Genomic DNA, 20,498 nt, shown 5'->3' with positions numbered 1-20,498 from the left:
GTTGTAAAAACCAGAGCAGCACGGGGTACTCCTCATATGAATTACTGTACGGTCGAGCCCCCCGTACCCTCCTAGACATGGCCCAGGAGGCCTGGGAAGCTGAACCGGATCGGACACGTCCACTCCCAGAATATATGCAAAACCTCAAGACACATCTATCTATGATTCGTGATATTGTCCGGCAAAACTTAGAGACCGCTCAGGATAACCAAAAGAGACAATATGACAGGGGCACTCGCAGTCGGGTCTTTGCGGTCAACGACCTAGTGCTCCTTATGATGCCCTCGTCCGACCACAAATTATTGGGCCAATGGCAAGGACCCTACCCCATCCTTCGGCAAGTAACACCCGTCACGTACGAAATAGAACTGGATCCTACCCGAGGCACCTCTCAAATCTTCCATGTTAACCTGCTTAAAAAGTGGGAAGGACCCCGTCCGGTGCTGTCTGGAACCCAGAAGAACCACATCCTCTCTTTCGACCCTTGTCTAGATTCCGACCTTAACCCGGTTCAAATCCAGGAGCTACGCCACACCTTGGAACCCTTGAAAGGCGTCTTCTCGACCTCCCCCGGTCGAACCACGGTCACCGAACACAGGATTGAAACCGAACGTGGGAAAGTGGTTCGCCTGAGGCCGTATAAAGTACCAGAGGCCCGTAGAGATGTCATCCGTCAGGAAGTGGAAGTCATGCAACAAATGGGAGTAATTGAACCCTCAGTCAGCGAGTGGAACTCCCCTATCGTTTTGGTACCAAAACCGGACGGCTCGGTCCGTTTCTGCATCGACTTCCGGGAGGTCAACAAGGTCTCCAAGTTCGACACCTACCCCTTACCCAGGGTGGACGAAATGATCGAAAAAATAGGACAAGCAAAATTCATTTCCACGCTCGATCTCTGCAAGGGGTACTGGCAGATACCCCTCCGGGAACAAGATAGAAGAAAAACGGCCTTTTCTACCCCGGACGGGTTATATCAATTCCTTGTCATGCCCTTTGGACTTCATGGCGCCCCCGCCACCTTCCAAAGGGCCATGAACCAGGTTCTGCGACCCCATACAGCTTACGCAGGCGCGTATCTAGATGACATCGTCATCTTTAGCGACAGCTGGCCCCAACACCTACAGCACTTATCCAGTGTTATCAGCTCCTTAGGCTCATACGGGTTTGCCATCAATCCGGCCAAAACCACGTTGGCCGCAAAAACAGTTAAATATTTGGGGTTTCTTCTGGGGGACGGCCTGATTAGACCCCAAGAGAGCAAAACGGCAGCCATCCGATCCCTCCCGTTTCCACAAACAAAAAAAGACCTCCGAGCCTTCCTAGGACTCCTGGGGTATTATCGGCGCTTTGTGCCCAACTTTTCTCAAAGAGCAGCAGCCCTCACGGACCTGTTGAAAAAAACAAACCGCTCAGATGAACAACTCAGGAATCCCTCCTCGGAAGCCTGGCATGCCTTTATAGACCTCAAAGAAGCCTTGACCTCGGGTCCTGTATTGGTCCCCCCCAATTATTCAGCCCCTTTCATCCTACAGACAGATGCATCGGACTACGGCTTAGGAGCCGTATTGTCCCAGAAGGATGCCGTGGGAAATGAACGACCCATTCTATTTGTGAGCCGCAAACTCTTCCCCCGGGAAAAACAATATGCGGTGGTTGAAAAAGAAGCCTTAGCCATCAAGTGGGCGGTGGAAAGTCTTCGTTATTACCTTGAGGGCAGAGACTTCATACTCTATACAGATCACGCCCCTTTGGAGTGGATGGCCAGGAACAAAGGGCAGAACGACCGGGTCCTGCGTTGGTTTTTGTCTCTCCAACCCTTTCATTTTCAAACCAAACATAGAAAGGGTTCCGATCAAGGAAATGCGGATTTTCTGTCCCGGTATCCGCATTCTCCTCCCATTACAAGAAGGACAGCTAGGGGAAGGGGATGTGATGGAACGGCCCGTAAACCCCTCCCCGAGGACCAAAACCCCCCTATCATGTCTTGTCCGACACCCCCGGGACTGAGTTTAACTCACCGACACGCCACCGCCGAGAGAGGACGCCGAGCAACCTCCATCACCAACGAAACCCCGCCCTTCTCTCTCCCACAGGAGCCAACCCGAGCAACAGGAAGGGAGGAACCATACCAAGCTGACCCCGGAAGTCCCGCCCCCCTGGCAGAGTCAGCACAGGATAAAAGCCCGGATTCAGCACAACAAGGCGTCGGAGTTTCATGGCAGGACCCTCTGGCTGGAGACGGAGAAGGTGACCAGACGTGCGAGGAAGAAGTGTGGACGGAGGAGTGGTGGAGTCCCTTGGAGGTGGCTGGAGAGCGGCCGTAACTCAAAGGAGAGTTACGGCGGACCGCGTGAGTGCCTTTTGCCTCCTTTATCCCTACTCACTAGGAGTTCGTGTTAAAGCCCCTGTATATAAACCCCCTCTCCATAGTCACACTCCCCATGCACTGTATTATAGTCACACTACCCGTGCACTGTATTATACGTATATAGCACTTCACTGTAGAAAGCCCTTTCGTTACTCGCACCCCCCCCCAGCACCCTCTCTATTACCCTGACCTGTGTTCCTTATTCCCGGTACCGTCCTTCCCCCACTGTCCGTTTCCGACCCCGCTCTTGCACTACCCGGGTGAAGGTGTACAGTTGAGACTCTCTGTCTACTCGATCAGACTAACGGTCCCTTGTTTGTTTCCTCTCTTCCGGTCCTCCTGGGAGCCTCCCCGTCATCGGAATATATCCGGACCGTCCGCGGACATCAAGAGGAGAAGAAGCAGCGCCTCTGTCTTCATCGCCTGGCGCTACCCCTTGGACCTGTTGGGACTATCTGTGCTGTACATCAGTAATAAAGACCGAATATTGCCAACTATATACGGCCTCCTCGCCTGCTTTTCCGGCCCGCTACACTCACTCCACGACATATAGTGAAGAACGTTTTTCACACCTCACTAACACACACAGAAAGGATACAATCTGGCGGGTGGCGTGCACGCGTCCCTCGCACACACAGGTCAGACACACCATAGGTAGCTAAACGTCTCACAACAGAAAACATGTGCAGTGCAGGCAGCAGTCAGAGGTGGGCCGGGCGTTTCCCAAGGGGGCCAGGGCAGAGGCCAGGATGCCTGACTCCGGACCACAGTGTTCACGGTGCGATCCCCGGCTCTGGCGACTGGTTTTGAAATTGTACTTTGCATATTGCGAGACAATCCAGAAACTGAGAGTTTCCAAATCCCCCCCCCCCTATCTAATGCATTATTTCCATACACCCTACTAATAACACGACAAGGGTGAGTTGAATGAATGCAATTACCTTAAGCAATACATTCTCACACTTACCGTAGGGCTGCTGAAATAGCCTGGCTGCTCGCCTATATTGTTTTCAAAGCCAAGTTGTGTAACATCCTTCCGAACAAGGCAGGCAAACTATAATATAGTTTTAATAATAAAAATCTAATCAATTTGCCTGCTATTTTGGGGATAATGTTTGTGTGGGAGTAATAAGTTGATGTAGAACTGTGATGTAAAAAGCAGATTTCCTCTTCCCTCTGCAATATGAAACAACACGCCAAACCGCTGTGCAAGTCAGGATCTTCCAAACCAGGGAAATGTTCTGTGTGAGAAACAGTCAATAAAACCAGGCCTCCTCGGTAGATGGCTTTTCAACAGATGGACCAATTTCAGTGCCGTGTTACATCATGATATTTTGGGAAAACGATTCTGTTTATTCTTATTTCCACATCGGCAGCTCTTTTTTGGATTGATGGGCCTCTCTTTATTTGCTAGGCTTCTGGATCCAAGCAAACATGAACAAATGTTTTTTTAACTAGAATTTGTTAGGGATTGCCATTGTGTGTTATTGATTTATTCAAGAGAAGCCATAACATATGAAAACAAATCGAATATATGTGCTGCTGACCTATATAGAGGTCTACTATAAATGCAAAGTTCTCTTGCTGCATTTGATTCTACTCATGACAGTGACCATGCTCAATAAGTAAGCCTTGGCAAAGTCAATAACACATACACTGTAAGCATATTAGAGTCAGACACGCCAGAGGGACTAATCAGAGAGGAGAAAGGGGGCTATTGCTGTAAACTCGTCCCTCATGCAGTTTAATGCAAGCAGTCTGGTAGAGGGGGAAGGGTTCTCCCAAACAACCAATTGCATTAGGTGAGAGAGATACTGAACTAGGCTGAGACAAGATGTGACTGACAACATTCTAAGCCAATTGTGGAAAGAGGTTCAGTAAAGAAAGCCAGTAGTTGAAAGGGGCACATCCAAAGCTCATTTTAAGTATAATGTTTGCAATCGGTCAATTAAACATCTACGCTCTCAAACCCCAGACACAAACTCCCTGTTTCAATATTACACGGTTAGAGCAACTTTAAAGGCAATTAGCAGTAACCGTGGCATGTTTAATTCGATGTGAGTTTATCATGAATCTGACATGCTTGATATCACAACCAGGAACTGAACTGTGGTGTTCACAGCCCGGGCCAATCAGCACCATAAGTTGGCCAAGTCAAAAAAGCGGAGCAATTGGTTGGGTCAAAAAATGGATCATTTACGACAAAGAAATTGAAAAGATACTGCATACTGCTTCTATAATTGCTGCTTGTGCAGGGAGAAAGTGCTTCCCGATTCCACATGGCAAAACACTGATTTGTGAAAAACATAAGTTAGCCAGGTTTAAATCAGTGCGCGCTACAACATGGCACGACTTTTTTCACAGTAAGTATATCATATTTTAACTTACTGCCCCATGCTCATACTTTAGTTGCTCAAAATAAATAGTTTCTCTTAATGATGTTATAAAGCCCTGATGAATAACTAAAGAAAAACAAGCACTGGCTAATGCTTATTTTGTGTTTGTACAAGCTTTTAGTACGAAGATACGCACTGGATGAAAACAAGCATCTTCTAAAAGCCGAAATGTATACATCTTTTTAATGCAAAATTCGCATTTCACCACTAGTCCCTGCCACTGAATGGGACTACTTTTTGTGTGGATATGCACACTGTGCGAGATTAGAATGCTGTCACTCAGACAGGAAGGCAAGTGGTTGAAGTGGTTTTATCCTGTGCCCCAAGCTATATGCTCTGGTGGGTGGCAGCAAAATGTGAATGACACTAAAGCAGACCAATAGATGATGAGGGCTGGCTGAAAGCCACTAATGTATGTATATTATATGTACTTAATACAAAAGGGCTTGGCTTACACCAGACCTAAAAATAGATCTATCCAATTGCTACCTTAGCACAAGAGCATTCCTTGTGAAATACAACAATACATCAGTGGAATTACTTTGCCTGTCCAAATGATTGTTTCCTTACAAAATCTTTAATCAGTGGATAAGTGATACAACACTCTATGATAAGGCATAACGGGCGAGATGCATTAAAGGGTTTTGCCCATTCTGTGTCTATGGGAAAATGTGTTCATGCCTGTGGCCCAACATGACGTATGGTATCAGCATTGCAGGCAACGTATTAGAGCGTTTGAATGATACAAGATAATCCATAAAATAAGGAATACAATAAAACCATCTCCTGACACAGGTTTCGCTCTCAACACAGCTCATCAGAAAAATATCGCTCAGGCCACACATCAACTTGGCAACCAATGCAAATGAGACCAAATAATCTGAAAGGAGAACATACTGCATAAATGTTGGTAAACAAAAAAGGGCTCTGTGGCACTTCCAGCATAGAGTGAGAACACATGCATCTATTTTCACCTATATGATTGGTGCTCCATACGTCGTTTAATTATCGATCAATGCCAGTCCCAAACAACAGCGACCACTCATGGCTTGTGCCTAGATTCTAGGTTTCGTTTCGGTTACTAAGATATATCTGAGGAGAATGCATCATGTGTTGGATAGTTAATGCATCTTCTGGTCCACAACAGAGATAACAAATGTATATACATTGTATTTTAAATCTTCACATTATAGTTATGCCTTTTATTGATTATCCGCAATTAGTGTTGTCCAGAAAACATACTCTTCCACCAAACTGGTAAAGCAGGTCATAAAGCAAGGCATATATCCAACTACTGTAGAGTGTTAGGGCAGCTGAACTCGCTTTGACCACTATATATGTATCACTAACAGAGATTATGGTGGTTATTGAGGACAGCAAAGACAATTAACATCCTTTTTCTCAAAAGCACAAAAATATTGAGGTATTCAGGCACCTGAGAGGAGACGGCTGCTTGGATAGTAACGATTGATCAGAATAAGGAGTTTTGAGGTGTTGTAGAACGTATGGAATCATAGCTAAGGGGTGGCTTCAGGCTCCAAGTCTTGAAATGTTTCTCCACCAGCAGCAGTTTTGCAGAATTTTGGCACAATAGCACCGGAGCCTTCCTCAGTAGGGTATATCCGGCGACCCTCTATCTCAGGTATTGGACCCCCTGGGAGGAAATACTGATGTTATCCAGAGACAACATAGACTCCTCAACATGTGTATGTATAAATGTATAAACCATTTTATAGCGCGCTCCGTTACTGGAGAGTATCCTGGCGCGGGAAGAAGAAAAGCAGACAGCAGAACATGGGAAAGAATCTTAGATTGCACTATTAAACAGATGTGTTTTCAAATGTTTTTTGAAGGCAGCTACTGTAGGTGTGGAGCGCAGATGAAAAGGAAGAGCGTTCCAGGCGCGAGCCACAACCACCGAGATCGACTGGCCGCCAAGTCTGGCACGTTTAAAGAGGGGAAGGGACAGTTTAAACGAAGTGGAGGATCTCAGGGTGCGTGCAGGGGCATAGCTGGTAAATCTTTTCCTCAAATACTGGGGACCCTGATTATGGGTAGCACGAAACGCCAGAACCAGAGATTTAAACAAGATGCGCTGTGCAACAGGGAGCCAGTGGAGTGTGCGCATCTCAGCGCGAACGCTCTTCCATCTAGGGATATTAAATAATAGACGGACAGCCGCGTTCTGGATAATTTGCAGGCGTTTTACCAAGTAAGAAGGGATACCACTGAACAATGCATTTGCATAGTCCAGCCTGGCCAGTATGAGCGCTCGAGCAACAGACTCCCTGGCCTCTCTTGGGAGCAGGGGAAAGAATTTGCGGAGCATTTTTAAAGTAGCAAAACAGGTGCCAGTAAGTTTTTTAATGTGATGTTCGAATCTTAAATCCTCTGCGAACCAGATGCCAAGATTTTTGGCAGGTCTCCCCATCTCTTTCGGGCTGGGAATGTCAGGAGGCCATAAAGTGCTCATGAACGAGGGGGGAAAGGAACCATAAAAAAGCACTTCAGATTTGTCCTCATTGCACTTCAACTGTGCCTTCGCCAGCCAGCGAAATACAGAGGACAAACACAAATGGACTATAGATGTGTCAAGGTTATCATCTGGCCAGGTGAACAGCAGTTGGGTATCATCTGCATACCCTATGATCTTAGCCCCGAACTGTTCCGCTAGATAAACCAGGGGGGTGATGTAAACATTGAACAGTAAGGGGCTAAGAGTTGATCCCTGCGGGACACCTGTAAGCAGAGGTTTGGGCTCGGAGGCATGGGGAGGCGACCAGACCTGCTGAGTCCTGTCAGAAAGGAAGGAGGACAGCCAGTCTAGCACAATCCCCCCAATGCCTATGTCAGCCAGCCGGCCAAGGAGAAGCTCATGAGGGACGGTATCGAACGCGGCAGAGAGGTCCAATAGGATTAGGACCGCTCTGCCACCTCCGTCTAAGCAGTCCCGAATGGCCTCGCTCATCTCTAACAGGGCCGTCTCGGTGCTGTAAGCAGCCCTAAAGCCCGATTGAGCAGGGTGGAGGGCGTTAGAGGTTTCAACAAAGCTCTCTAATTGGTGAAATGCCACCTTCTCACAGATTTTCGTGAGTGCCGGTAAAAGGGAAATGGGTCGATAATTCCCAGGAGCCGTCCAGTCCAGTCCTGGTTTCTTCAGAAGCGGCAGAAGCTTAGCCTGCTTCCAAACAGGAGGAACCTCGCCCGTAACCAGAGAGAGGTTCACTATCTGCGTGATCTCAGTGCAGACTATTTCTGCTACCTCCGAAAGCACCCGGGCTGGGCACGGATCGGCTGGAGAGCCAGATTTCAGGGACTGGAGTAGAGGGAGAGTAATATCCTCCGCAATTTGCTCAAAGTTCGTGAACTGCTGTTCGGAACTAGGGCATAGGGAGGGACACGGGCCAGCTGTTAAGCAGTCGGCGGGAAGAGCCACTGAGAGGTCTTGCTGGATCCTCGTTATTTTGGTAATAAAAAAGGAGGACAACTCCTCGCACCATTGCATCGAGGATGGGTGGGAGACGGCCTCAGCGACGGGTGCCACAAAGCTTTTAACAATAGCAAAGATCTCTCTGCTGTTATTGTCTGCCTTGGCGATGCGCCCAGCATAGTAGTTCCCCTTAGCAACCTTAATGGCTGTATAATAATCTTTTTGGGCAAGCCGTAAAGTGGATTTAGCCTCAGGGCTATAATCACGTCTCCACGCACGTTCATGCTTTTTACACCCCAGTTTCAGTTCCCTCAATTCTGGGGAAAACCAAGGTTGGGAAGGGGAGCGTCTGGATCTGGTCAGCGTGGTCTGCTTAGTGGAGGCGGTAGCCGCCTGCTGTACCCACACATTAAATTCGCAGACCGCATCGACCAGAGGCAACTTAGATTTAGGGCGAGTTTTAGCCAGAGCCTGTCTAAACGCAGGTAAATTGATCTTTTGAGAGTGACAAATAGGTGGCGGGGACAAAGCTCCGCAATCTCCCACTTAAATCTGACCAGAGCATGGTCGGACCAGGTCGTTTTTTCAACAGCCACGGACTGGATGAGGAAATTAGAGCATACCAGATCAAGCAGATGGCCACCCGTATGCGTCGGGGCAGTCACCCATTGCTTGAGCTGAGCGAGCTCCAGCTTCAACATGTGATGAAGCTGCACATCTTGAAGGGGCGATAATAATGAGGATTATACTCGCCATCTATATAGCACAGCACTGCATAGGTGCATGCCTCTAAGCACTTCTGCAGGATGCAAAATGGATCAACAGAGGCCAAGAGAGGGCCAAAGAGGACCAGTACAGCATGAAAAAGCTTGTTCTTCTGGGAATTTACGGCATCCATGTGGTACGACCAAATGGTCCAGTTCTCAAATCTTAAATGCACACACCGCTCCACAGAAGAGGAAGGCAACTTCCCTGGTGATGTCATTCAACTACCACACACTCAGCAGCATATTTTATAGGAAGGTACTAATTTCATTAAAATCTATAGTGATGTATGTTTGAAGGTACGTACGTAGCACAAACCCAGTAGGGGAGTAATGGAACAGAATGGGGATTACCCCAGGGTTCAGTTTCTTTCTGAATTGCAGGAGGTACAAGAAGTTCTAATACAGATGTGCTTCTCTCAGGCACATCACTTCAAAACATAATTCCCCCCATTAAAATATATCTGAGACTATCTCACAGAAAAAGTAAATGCAGAAGTCATTAAGTTGTGTCCAGAGGTATAGAAGAGTTGTAGCTGTGCTAGATTTTTAGGATAGTAATATGATAGAAATTCACATACATGGATTCTCATCTGGAATTATTAACATAGTGGTTATTCTGAAAATGTGATATAGATCCTGCCTCCGGGGCCAATGCTGGACACCCAAAATGACTCGCATTTTTCTTTCCTGCTGTCACATTATTGATTGATTTTTTTTCCAGATGATGAATTCCACTTTGAGTTAACTATCATATGCACCCTGGGAGTTGTGGTCATAGTTCGCTTCAATTTAACACTAATAGATTTCGAACCTTTTTTCTCTTGTTTGTATCAGCAGCTCAATAAAAAAAAAAATTAGGGTCCCCAGGTGTAATTATTTAGGGGTTTTGTATAGTGCTATGCGTCCCTCACTGTTATTTCAGGGCGCTGAAAAGAGTGTGGGTGTGTATTGGCTAACTGAAAACGTCTTACTCACCCACTATCATCATACACATTGTGTTTCCAACTCTGGGATTTAGTGTGACAACTTAATGCAACCTGGGTCTGCTTTACTCATACCATGGGATTGTAAGTGATAAGCACAGCCCCTATTGTAGCTGCTTGACAAAGCTGTTAAGACAACCTTTCGGCAGTAAACAGTTGCTCAATGAATACAAGTGTGCTACCCTCAGTCCTGTCCTTTAGACGCTGAGACTGGATTGGCAAACCTGTGAGAGAGGCAGCAATATAGGTATTTGCTACGGCTCTGCCCGATGACGTCATTGTAGTAAATACAATGTGCTGACAGGGCAATAATTCCCACTCTTATGTACATTTAAGTGCAGACCCCTGAGAGTTCACAGGGCCTGCGCAAGGACAGCTTTGGAGTTCCAAGCCAAGTGATGCTCGCCACCCGGTGTTACTACTAGCCACTTTAACGATACTCACGATATAGGGCAAGTAGGCAGCAATAAAAACGTGGGCAGTTCATCTAAGCCTGTGTTTGCTTCAATTTGGTGATTTCTCTATTATAAACCAAAGTCCCAACATGCAAAGAAAAAACACAGGTCTCGGCAGGCTACTTACACGTGGCACGTGACAATATATAGAAACGCATCACCTCTGCTAAGTGCCCCCTGCCACACGTGGCACTTTCTGCCAACCCCAAGTTTTTTTTTAACCAGCAGCAAACGCATCCCGAGACCGCGCTCCTGGGCTGGCAGGAGATGTGACGTGTGGAAAATGACCGCGGAATGAGAAGTGATACACTTATCTAAGAGATCAAACTGCAATAAATATATATATATATATATTTGTAAAAGGCAACGTTCTATGTGTCAGTGAGAGCTCTGCGTTTGAAAGGCTGTTATTTTTGTTTGGCAGCAAAAGTGTGAGAGAGATAAACATGTACAGGGGCTAGAAACAAAGAATACCGAAACCTCAGCAGTCCCCCAGCTCCCCTGCCTGGAATCAGAGTGCTCCAAATGGGCTCCAGTGGTGAACCGAAAGAAAACAAAAACACCCCCTGCATTCCAGCGCGGATCTGCCCGCTCGCACAATGGGCAGCGCCACATGTGTGCTCGTCACGTCACGGCGCAGCCAGCACTTTAAACGGAGCACTTTTCTCCTCTCCCTCCCATACCCCCTGGCACTACAAATGAGTGAGATCGGGGGGGGGTTGTCACTGTCGCCCGATCTTTAAGTCTACGGTTCTCCCAGCACCGGCTTCGTTCCCAAACAAAGAGCACGGGAGATTTTAGCAGAGATACCGGCCAGGAACCGGCGCTGCTCCGCGCGGTCCGGGTGAAGTGAAAACAGAGCCAGGGGTGGGAAGGGAAGTCTTTCATATGATTACACAGCCTGGGAAGCTGGAGTTTAGGCCCCCTGTCCCCCGGGACTGGATCCCACCCATCACACACCGATGCAGCTGCGGAACAGCACGCCCCCCACACACACACACAGATCTGTCCCACTAGATTAAAGCCTACTGCGAGGCTGGGGAACGTTAGACAGAAAATAAGTCTTAAAACACACCGCGAAGATAGAGACCCATTTAACCTCACTTCGACACAGAAAAAACAGGACTTCCCTACAAGCGCACGAACACACACACAAACGTTAATGTATGTACAACAGCTCCAAAAAGCGGTGTGTCGTCAGTTTTTTTGCTCAGGAATTAGGGGGCATTAACAACGTTTTTGCAACTTTTTCCCTGTTCAAGGACATTGCAATTGAAGAACGGACCAATCAGTTTCTGCGCTGTACACATCTGGCTGTTCCACAACTTGCCCTTGCTTCTGATACCCAACCGGCCCGTGAAAGTGCGCGTAATTCTCGCGGGTCTTACCTTAGACACGATCAGGGGCTCCCCGTGCTCCAGCCCCCCCTTCAGCGTGAACCCCCAGGGCGCACCCCCCTGCAGCTGCACATGGATGCGCTGGAAGGACGCCGGCCTGTTCTCCCCGCTCTCCGCATCAGCAGCCCCCGCCGGGGGAGGGTCCGCGGAGCTGGCCGGCCCCTGGGGATGGGGGTCCAAGTTGGCAGCCTCAGCTCCCCCCTGGGGTGGCTCCATGGCTGGCAGCAAAGTCACCCGGGCACCGGAGTCCTCATCCCGCAGCCTCCATAGATCCAATTTCATGTAAAGGGGCAGGACGGTGGCAAAGTCCCTCCCCGAGTCCCGGCTGCGACGGAATCACACGGAGTAACATGAAAAGTGTAACTGACGAGGAAATGGGCCGGTGGGCGGGGCGTAGGAGAGGCTGTGAGCCAATGGGGAGCTGTGGTTCATAGGGGGCGGAGTTTGTGGGATCAATTGTCACATTGTTTCATTCTAAGGAACCCTTGAAGGAAAGGAAAGTTTTCTAGTTTGAGGGAAGTTGTTCCCAGGAGGGCCGCGTGGCCCGTGAGCAATCCGTCATGCGCTCATAACACCTCACGGAAAAGCAAAGTGTGTGGACAGCAAGAGGAAAAGGACCCCTTAAAAGCGGCGTACAGAGCTAAAATATTCCCAACTCCTAATAGTCAAGGTTCAGTAATAATGCATTCTCATCAAACACAGGCTCAGAAAGGCAGCCTCGTTTTCCTCACCTAGGTGGCCATCTTTCACAGATAAAAACGTGAGCCATTTGCACAAATGTCTCGAGACCCTGGAAGGAAGGGTTTTGAACAGGTACTTCAATAATATTTTGTGAAAAGTATCCTATTTGTTTTAAAATTAATCTAGATATAGCTCCAAAACTTTCTTCAGATGTTTCTAATTGTGTCTGATGTTTTACATTTATATTTGTAAAGAAAAACATACCTATATCCCAATGTTTTTACTGAAAATGACATAAAAACACTGACTGTGTTGGTAGCATACGCTACCTATTGCAATCCTCCACAAGCGTATAAAAATACTAACGGTACTCACACCAGAGGGCAGCACAGGACACAACAGATACACACAAAAATAGCAGTGGCGGCTCTTCAACTAAGGCGGAGGAGCCTCGCCGCACTGCTCTTTGAGCAGTGCAAAAAATAAAAATAAAATGATAATAACCAGACGTTATTATCATTTTATTCTTACTTGTGGCATGTGGAGTCGGGTTGTGCCAGTGCGGGGCTGAGCTCGCCAGAGTGAGGAGTGATTTGCTCTCCCTACGTACGCAAACTCCGCATGACTGTTTGGCCGGCCAAACTGTCATGCGCACTTAGCATGTTCTCCACCTGACTGTGTTGCTCTGCCCGGTGGAGAACATGTCCAGGCTCCCAGGCACTGCCTGAGTGGCCAAACAGGCCGCTAAGACCAATCACAGTGCTGCTCATGCAGCGTCATGATTGGCTGGGAGAGTCCGGGAGCGAGGGTGCTTCCTTTCCTGCTGCAGTGCCGAGTGAGGACGGAGGAAAGGCGGCTGAAGGTAAGTTTATTATTTTATTTTTTTTCCCCGCCCCTCCACCCCACCCCCATTCCGAGGCAGCCGCCACTGAAAAATAGGCACATTCAGTCGTGAAATAAACACACATTATGTACTCTAGAGACAAAGACACACAGGGGTGTAGCTTCAATTGGTGCAGCAGGTGCAGTGCACAGAGGCCTGTGGAGCTCACGGAACCATGATTATTCCTATATTTCTTGATTCAAACAGGAGCCTATGTCCTGCCAAGGCTTTCTGGTTAAGCCATTGAAGACAGTCATATAAATACTCACACGGACACCAAAAGAGACATAAATATGCAGTACAGAATCACATGCTTACCAGTCTGGCACATACGTCTTAACACATGCATGCTAGACACACACTGTTAGACACAGCTTTTAAGGCTGCCGCGCTCCCCCTTTGCCGCATCCAAGACCCTGAGCGTGGCAGGGATGACACTATCTGAGGTTGGGGATTGCTAGCGACCAAGGGGACTAGGGTTGCAATGATCTACTGGGGATTTTAGAATTACTAGCGGCAACTACATTCTGACTATTTAACACTGCATTCTGAGCATTGTCAGAGGATGTACAACAATTAGCTGTTTTACCTTCAGTTCTTTTAGCTTAGCCAAAACCATTGAGCAAAAGTTACTAATCTGACTGTCCAATTTATTTAATTTACTTAAACATCTGCCACTAAAGTCTTTACAACTGTTTTCCAACTCAATAAGGTCAGGCGAAGTCTTCTTACCAGCCATGCTAATTTGTCTCTTTACACGGGCACGTGGGGTGGAGTATGAAACAAAAGTGCAGTGTGGCAATGTTGCATTTGCTCCATTGATAATTTCAGTCTCCTTCCTAGTTCTTATTGAGGGTGGGCTAGAAGGATTCAGATGCCACTAGGATTAGTGGCTCATGATAAATGCAGAGATTCGACAGACGTGGAGCAGTTGAGGTTATCGTATTATTTGGAATATCATTTCTGTTTGGTTTGTTGTTGGTATGTGAAGAGGTGATAAAGGGGAAGTGTTGGTTGAGCTCTGGCGAGGTACTGTCGCTGGCTCCTGAGTCCTTGATATCATTGCCCCTGGGTCCCTCAAAGTGGCATCCAATCAGGCCTCAACGCGGCCAGTCTCACTGTCATTAGCGCCCATTACTGTAGAAAGATAATTAGTTATAGACTTAGATGCCGCCTTCCCTTTCTTAGGACATCCTGTGGTTTGATTACCTTTCCCCCCCGCCCCATATTAAAAAAAGAATTACACAAAATTAGTACCTCAACAAGACCTGGTCCATTCCTAGCACTGAAAGCATAAATAGCCACGAGACGGGGCCCAGCCTTTGCCAGCCGCGGACAGGCGCAGACGGTCCCGCTCTCTATCCAGTCTTTGCCTGGGTGCATCCCGTACTGCGAGTGTAGTAGAGCGCCTAAACGCACAACATCTGTGTGCCACTCCTCCTGGGCTGTGCAGGCGCTGTTGTGGGACGTAGCCCCACTCCAACAGCAAAGCAAAGTGCCCCAGGCTGTGGGTGTGGTGGATCGCTTAGAAGCGCAAAGTCTGTGTGCCTCTTCTCCTGTGTTGTGCAGGGGCTGTTGGGGCCGTAGTCCCACCCCAATAGATGAGCAAAGATTCACCAGATGCTGAGCTAGTCGTTTATGAATCCTTGCTTAGCACTTAGAAATAATTGGGTTACCCTGTTATCCCTCAGAACCTGGGTATACAGTTATGAGCTACAAACAGTTCTTTCTGGTGAAAGAAAACTCCTCAAGGGGGATTGTAAATATTGTTTTTCGTTAAACATGAAATAGTAGAAGGGCCTATCAGTGAACCTTCCAACATGTGGGAAACTTCTCCTGACTCAAATAACACAAATCTTTCAAGAAAATGATATCTTAATACCACTGGCACAACAGTAGCAGTACATTATGTTTTAAATTATTATGTTTTGTATATCAAAACATGTATATATTTATATTTTTTCATATTTCTCTTTTCAACAGCTGTCCAGTTATCCTTGCAATATGTAATGAAGATATAAGGGAAATCAAAACAAAAGAAAGTGTCACTTATTCTAATAATATATTCAATAGAATGAAGTCTTGCACTCTCATACCCACACTACATTCACTCCATTATCTACAACCTGGACTTTATTATATGTAAAAATGTCTAATTTACTGTAATATAGAAAATATATTAATTAAAATCACTGTGCTGTTATATTAAAACAGCACATAAATTGCTTTATGTTTGTCACAAATAGACTTTCTTTAGGTAGAGATCTTAAAAACGCAATTCATACATTTCCATAGATAATTTCACCATAGAAACACAAAAATATCACAATAAGCATGTACAATTATCTACATAATTTCACTATAAAGATATGTAGAAAACTTCCCACGAAACGAGGGGGGAAACAATTAGGTCGAAAAAAGCCTGCTACCCCTCCTTCTAGACGGGCAGGCAAACATGCTGTCCTTGAGGCAGATACTGAGTCTAAACGTATCATTGATGATGACCTTTTCAACAGGATCCAAGATATGATAGATATCAAAATTAGGACTATAATCAAACCTCTGATCGGGAAAGTGGATAAATTAACTGCTGAAGTGAGGAAGTTGAGTGGGGTGCATAGTGCTCTGGCTAAGGAGGTAGAGAACCTATCCTCCCTTGTCACAGACTTAACAGCTACGGACGAGGAGGATATCCCCACTGAAAGTAACCTACAGCCCATTCAGACCATCCAACAAGGGCTGGCACCTTCTCCTTCACCGCTATCACTACCTGTTATGGATCAGAATGTCGAAACTGGAGTCCCCCACACCAGTGTAACTGCCGCAACAGTGGTAGCGCACCAAGAGACTGCCTTAGTAGAATTTATTGTGGAAGCCTCACCGGTAGTTTTGGTGTTGGCTAACGTCCCAGTCCTTCCACAAGATAAAACAGAGTCTAATCAGGGCCTAAAAGACAAAGCTTTACACTGGCTTTCAAATAATATGTATATGGCTCAAGAAGGGCTCGACAAACTGGCTGGGGACATAGTTTTGGCCAGGAGGGTATCTTGGATTGGCAGTAAGCCTAAAAAGTATAAAGGCGATTGTGTCATTTTAAATTTTGCTAATGCCGAAGTCCTCCCAGATATCCTGAACAACGTGTTCCCACCACAACGCCGCAGTGGGTCTATAATTCCACTGACTCTCAAATTCTTCTATGACGAGATTCAGTCTGCCACTTTACCTAATACCATCAGGCAACACAAGCCCATTAATACCAGTAGCTGGGGGAGGGCCACTAGATTGCGACATCCAACTGAGTGGTTTCAGCCGATAGCACATCGGGATTCAGGAAGATCTAGTTACCCGCATGAGCAAAATCATCAGTTTGGTCACCCGTATGAGCTAAGAACAAACGGGTGGGGGCCAGGTCCCTTGGGATACGACCATAGTGAGCGGGGTTTAAGGCCCACACGTTGGCAGAGATCGGATCCATTTTTGATCCACCCAAATACCCCACACCCTATCTGGAATCTAGCTCAAAATGGACAGTTTCAGCCACCTAATCCATCTGTGTGGGGTTTCGCCACAGGAAATAGATTTGGCCCCATATCTGACCTAAACACCTGTGACTGACTTGCAACAGGAGCGGATCAGGAACGTGTGGGGCCCAGCAACCCAAAAACTAGTAGTGGCGGTTTTAGCATTGAAGATCACTCTAGTTTTCTATCGTTTAAGGTAGTGGCTGAGCCTCATTTATCTACAAATCCTATCCAGCAACTAATTCTATCTGGGTCTGTGGCCGGTGTGAAACCGGGTGCCATCGGAGAAGACACACAATGTCGCGGTCATGGGGAAATTAAAGAGGTACTTCTATCGCAAGATACACTGGAAGGAGACTCCGAGGGTGGAAATGAGCCTAGTGTAATTATTGATTCGTGTAAGATCATAAGCTGGAATGTAGCAGGATTAAATGCCAAAAGTCAGGACCCTGTCTGGCGGAGCTTTATTTCAAAACATCATATCATTGCTTTGCAAGAAACTTGGGTCACATCCAGCAACATTTGGTGGGATGGGTTCACCAGCTTTATAAGACCCGCAGTCCCCAGCAGAACGGGCAGGGCTAAAGGGGGTTTGGCGTTCTTTTTTGCTCTGAACCTAAAAGGAAGCTATAGGCAGATCACCTCTGACTCTGATAATATCTTAATAGTTGAAAGGGTGATCAGTAAAACTAGCAGGACTCTATATGTTAATTTTTATAATTCTGGGAATAGTGACTATGCCGGCCGCAATATTGCTAGTCTGGACAGTATTTTAAACAAAGTCTCACAGAATATCGCATTTGCCTCTGAGTTCATTTTACTAGGTTATTTTAATATTCATTTATGCAATTTAGACTGTAAGGGAATAGAAGCTGATGAAGTGGATGATGCGGTTCCATTAGGACCTCACTTTGAACATTCTGCAGAGGGGCAAGAGCTCGAAGATCTACTTGCAAACTACAATCTTTTTGAACCTGACTATGGTTTGAGATTGCCAACTTTCACAGGCGGCAACCATGGAACGGTGATAGACTATATTTTTGTCTCGCTTGGTATTTTTAATCGGACCACTGCTTATCGCACAGTAGAAACTCATTATAGCGATCACAACCCAGTATTATTGGAAGTGGCCTGGGGAGCCCAGATGGGTGCATCACCATCAATCGTAAAAGCCTCACACCCCCTGAGGACCACCGATCAAGATAGAAGAGTGAAGTGGGCAAAAGTGATCCCGGACAATTTTTACAAAAAATGCTTCCCTAAAATTAAAGATCAGGTTGAGCTTTGTCAGAATTCGGTCGCTCAAGGGAAACAGATTGTAGCAGCTTTCGAGGAGATATGTGTCCAGGTCTCTAACGAGCTTTTAGCTAAACCTATTCAGGGATCTCAAGGACACAAGCGATGGTTCGACTCAGCATGCTCGAAGGCCCACAGAGATCTGATGGTGGCTCTAAAAATTGTACCGAGGGCAACAGATGACATCGTGAGGCTAAGGAAAGCTTATAAGACAGCCATAAAAAATTGCAAAGAATCCATCAAACGCGAAACATGGGAAAACCTCCTATCAGCGGCAGTATTGAAGGATAGTAGGAGATTTTGGGAGATCATCAAGCAGCCCCTATTCTCTGAAGACAGTAATGTACCCATGGACTGCGTGATCACTGATGATAAATGGCTGTCTTTTTTCAAAAGTGTATATGGGGGCGACGAAGTGGATGAGGGCATTAATAAGGGTTTATTGTCCAACGGGGCCGCACATCCTATCGTCTTTAACCCACAAGAAGTAGAAAAAGCACTCAAGGCAACTACTAAACACAAGGCACCTGGACCAGATGGAGTCCCGGCTGACTTTTTTATGCACTCGCCTAAACTGTGGTCGAACGTTTTGTGTAATGTGTTTAATGCTGTTATTGACAATTCAGCTCCCGCATCCTGGGCAATATCTACTATCGTCCCCATTTATAAAAACAAAGGTCAGCGGGACGACCCAGCATTTTATAGACCCATATCACTTTTGGACTCAACCGTAAAAGTTTTGGGTAGAGTCCTTTTACACAGATTAAGGGAGAATGTTGAGGGCTGTGGTGGGCTGTCCGAACTGCAATATGGTTTTAGAGAAAGAAAAGGCACCATTGAGCAATGCATTAATTTGCACTTACTCATTTCTAAGTATACGGTGGCCAAGGAGGGTTCTGTGTTTTTAGCATTTATGGACCTCTCCTCGGCTTTTGACCTCGTTAATAGGTCCAAACTATGGTCGAGCCTACTGGAACTGGGCATTGATGAAGCTTTGGTCATGTTTATGGCCACTCTACATCAGGAGCTTTTTGCAGCTGTGCGAGTATCTAACAACGGCAGGTGTACCCCTTTATTTAAATCCTTAAAAGGGGTACGGCAAGGGTGCATTTTGGCCCCCACGCTTTTCACCATCTATATTAACGGCCTGGGGGCATACCTGCGAGGTAGGGGCACGGATGTCCCACGTGCAGGAGATGTCCAAATCCCGGCACTCCTGTACGCGGATGATGCCGTGTTGATTGCCCGCACTGGTATTGGTCTTCAGATTCTCCTGAACGCCTTTGTCTCCTTTATGGAGAAATTGGACCTTAAGGTTAATGCGTCTAAATAATCGCACACGATGGTCATGGGCCGCGATCGTGCCAAAAAAAGCCACAAATCATTCTTTTGCAGTGGGGTCTCAGTCTCCAAGGTCACCACATTTCCCTACCTGGGCGTTCTGTTCGACCATAAAGGGACGTGGGGTCCACAGATAAGCGCAAAACGATTGGCGGTAACTAGATCCGCCTCAGCGCTTTTAGGTTTTGCGGGCAAGTTGGGAGCTAGACCCATGGAAGCAATGTTAAAAATCTACAAGTGTAAACCTGTGGCCATTGCTCTATATGGATCTCCCCTGTGGGGATATGTAAATCTTGACCCCATCCAGAGAGCTGAAAATAGATTTATTAGATCTCTCTTATCTGTCCCCCAGTCAACCCCAACCTATTCCATTCATAAGGAGGTGGGTTTACCGTATTTGTCAGACTTATTGAGTTTAGCGTCCCTGACCCTGTGGATGAAAATGTGGTTAAATGAAGATCTCCCATTGAATCACAGGATCTTGAAGGACGTCCAATCATTGGACAAACATAGCAAAATCCCATGGCTGGACTATCTGATTAAATCATTTACGGATTTGGGTCGTCCAGAACTTTTCTTTTGCCCAGACAAAATTAGGGCTCAAGATATAGGCCACATAAAAAAGTTATTCTATGAAAGGAAGGATGCGTGCCGCGAGGCAGTTGAACTGCAGAAACCAGCAGTCAGGGCCCACTACCTTTTGGTAAGTGCACCCCATCTTGCACCTTACCTCAGCTTCGTCACAATCCCTTATCATAGGTTTTTATTAATTAAATTTAGGTTTAATCTTTTACATTTTCACCTTGGTTCTTTTAACTGTTGGCAGAAGCCGGAACAAGCCGCCCCTTGCAGCTGTGACAATTTTTCTGTGCAGGACACAATGCACTTTGTCATGTTTTGTAGTCTGTTTCACGAGCAGAGAAAAAAATACTTGCTCCCCATTTTGAAAGAAGCAGGGTTCACACAGGTGCGCCCTGCGC

The 20,498-nt window shown here is 46.6% G+C and overlaps 1 protein-coding gene across 1 annotated transcript in view; it reads right to left on the bottom strand.

Moving 5' to 3' along the window:
• Nucleotides 1–12,164, bottom strand: part of SHROOM4 (shroom family member 4) — a 431,909-nt gene extending 419,745 nt beyond the window's left edge. Inside the window, exon 1 of the mRNA XM_078663821.1 lies at nucleotides 11,788–12,164. Within this exon, the coding sequence (XP_078519947.1) occupies nucleotides 11,788–12,078 (291 nt within the window). The 5' untranslated portion in view covers nucleotides 12,079–12,164. The remainder of the gene's footprint in view (nucleotides 1–11,787) is intronic.
• Nucleotides 12,165–20,498: the final 8,334 nt, after the last annotated feature.

Source organism: Lissotriton helveticus, chromosome 10, assembly GCF_964261635.1.
Source record: "Lissotriton helveticus chromosome 10, aLisHel1.1, whole genome shotgun sequence".
Lineage (NCBI taxonomy): Eukaryota > Metazoa > Chordata > Amphibia > Caudata > Salamandridae > Lissotriton > Lissotriton helveticus.
Note: the sequence above shows the minus strand (reverse complement) of the source record. Positions and strands in the feature narration are given on the sequence as shown.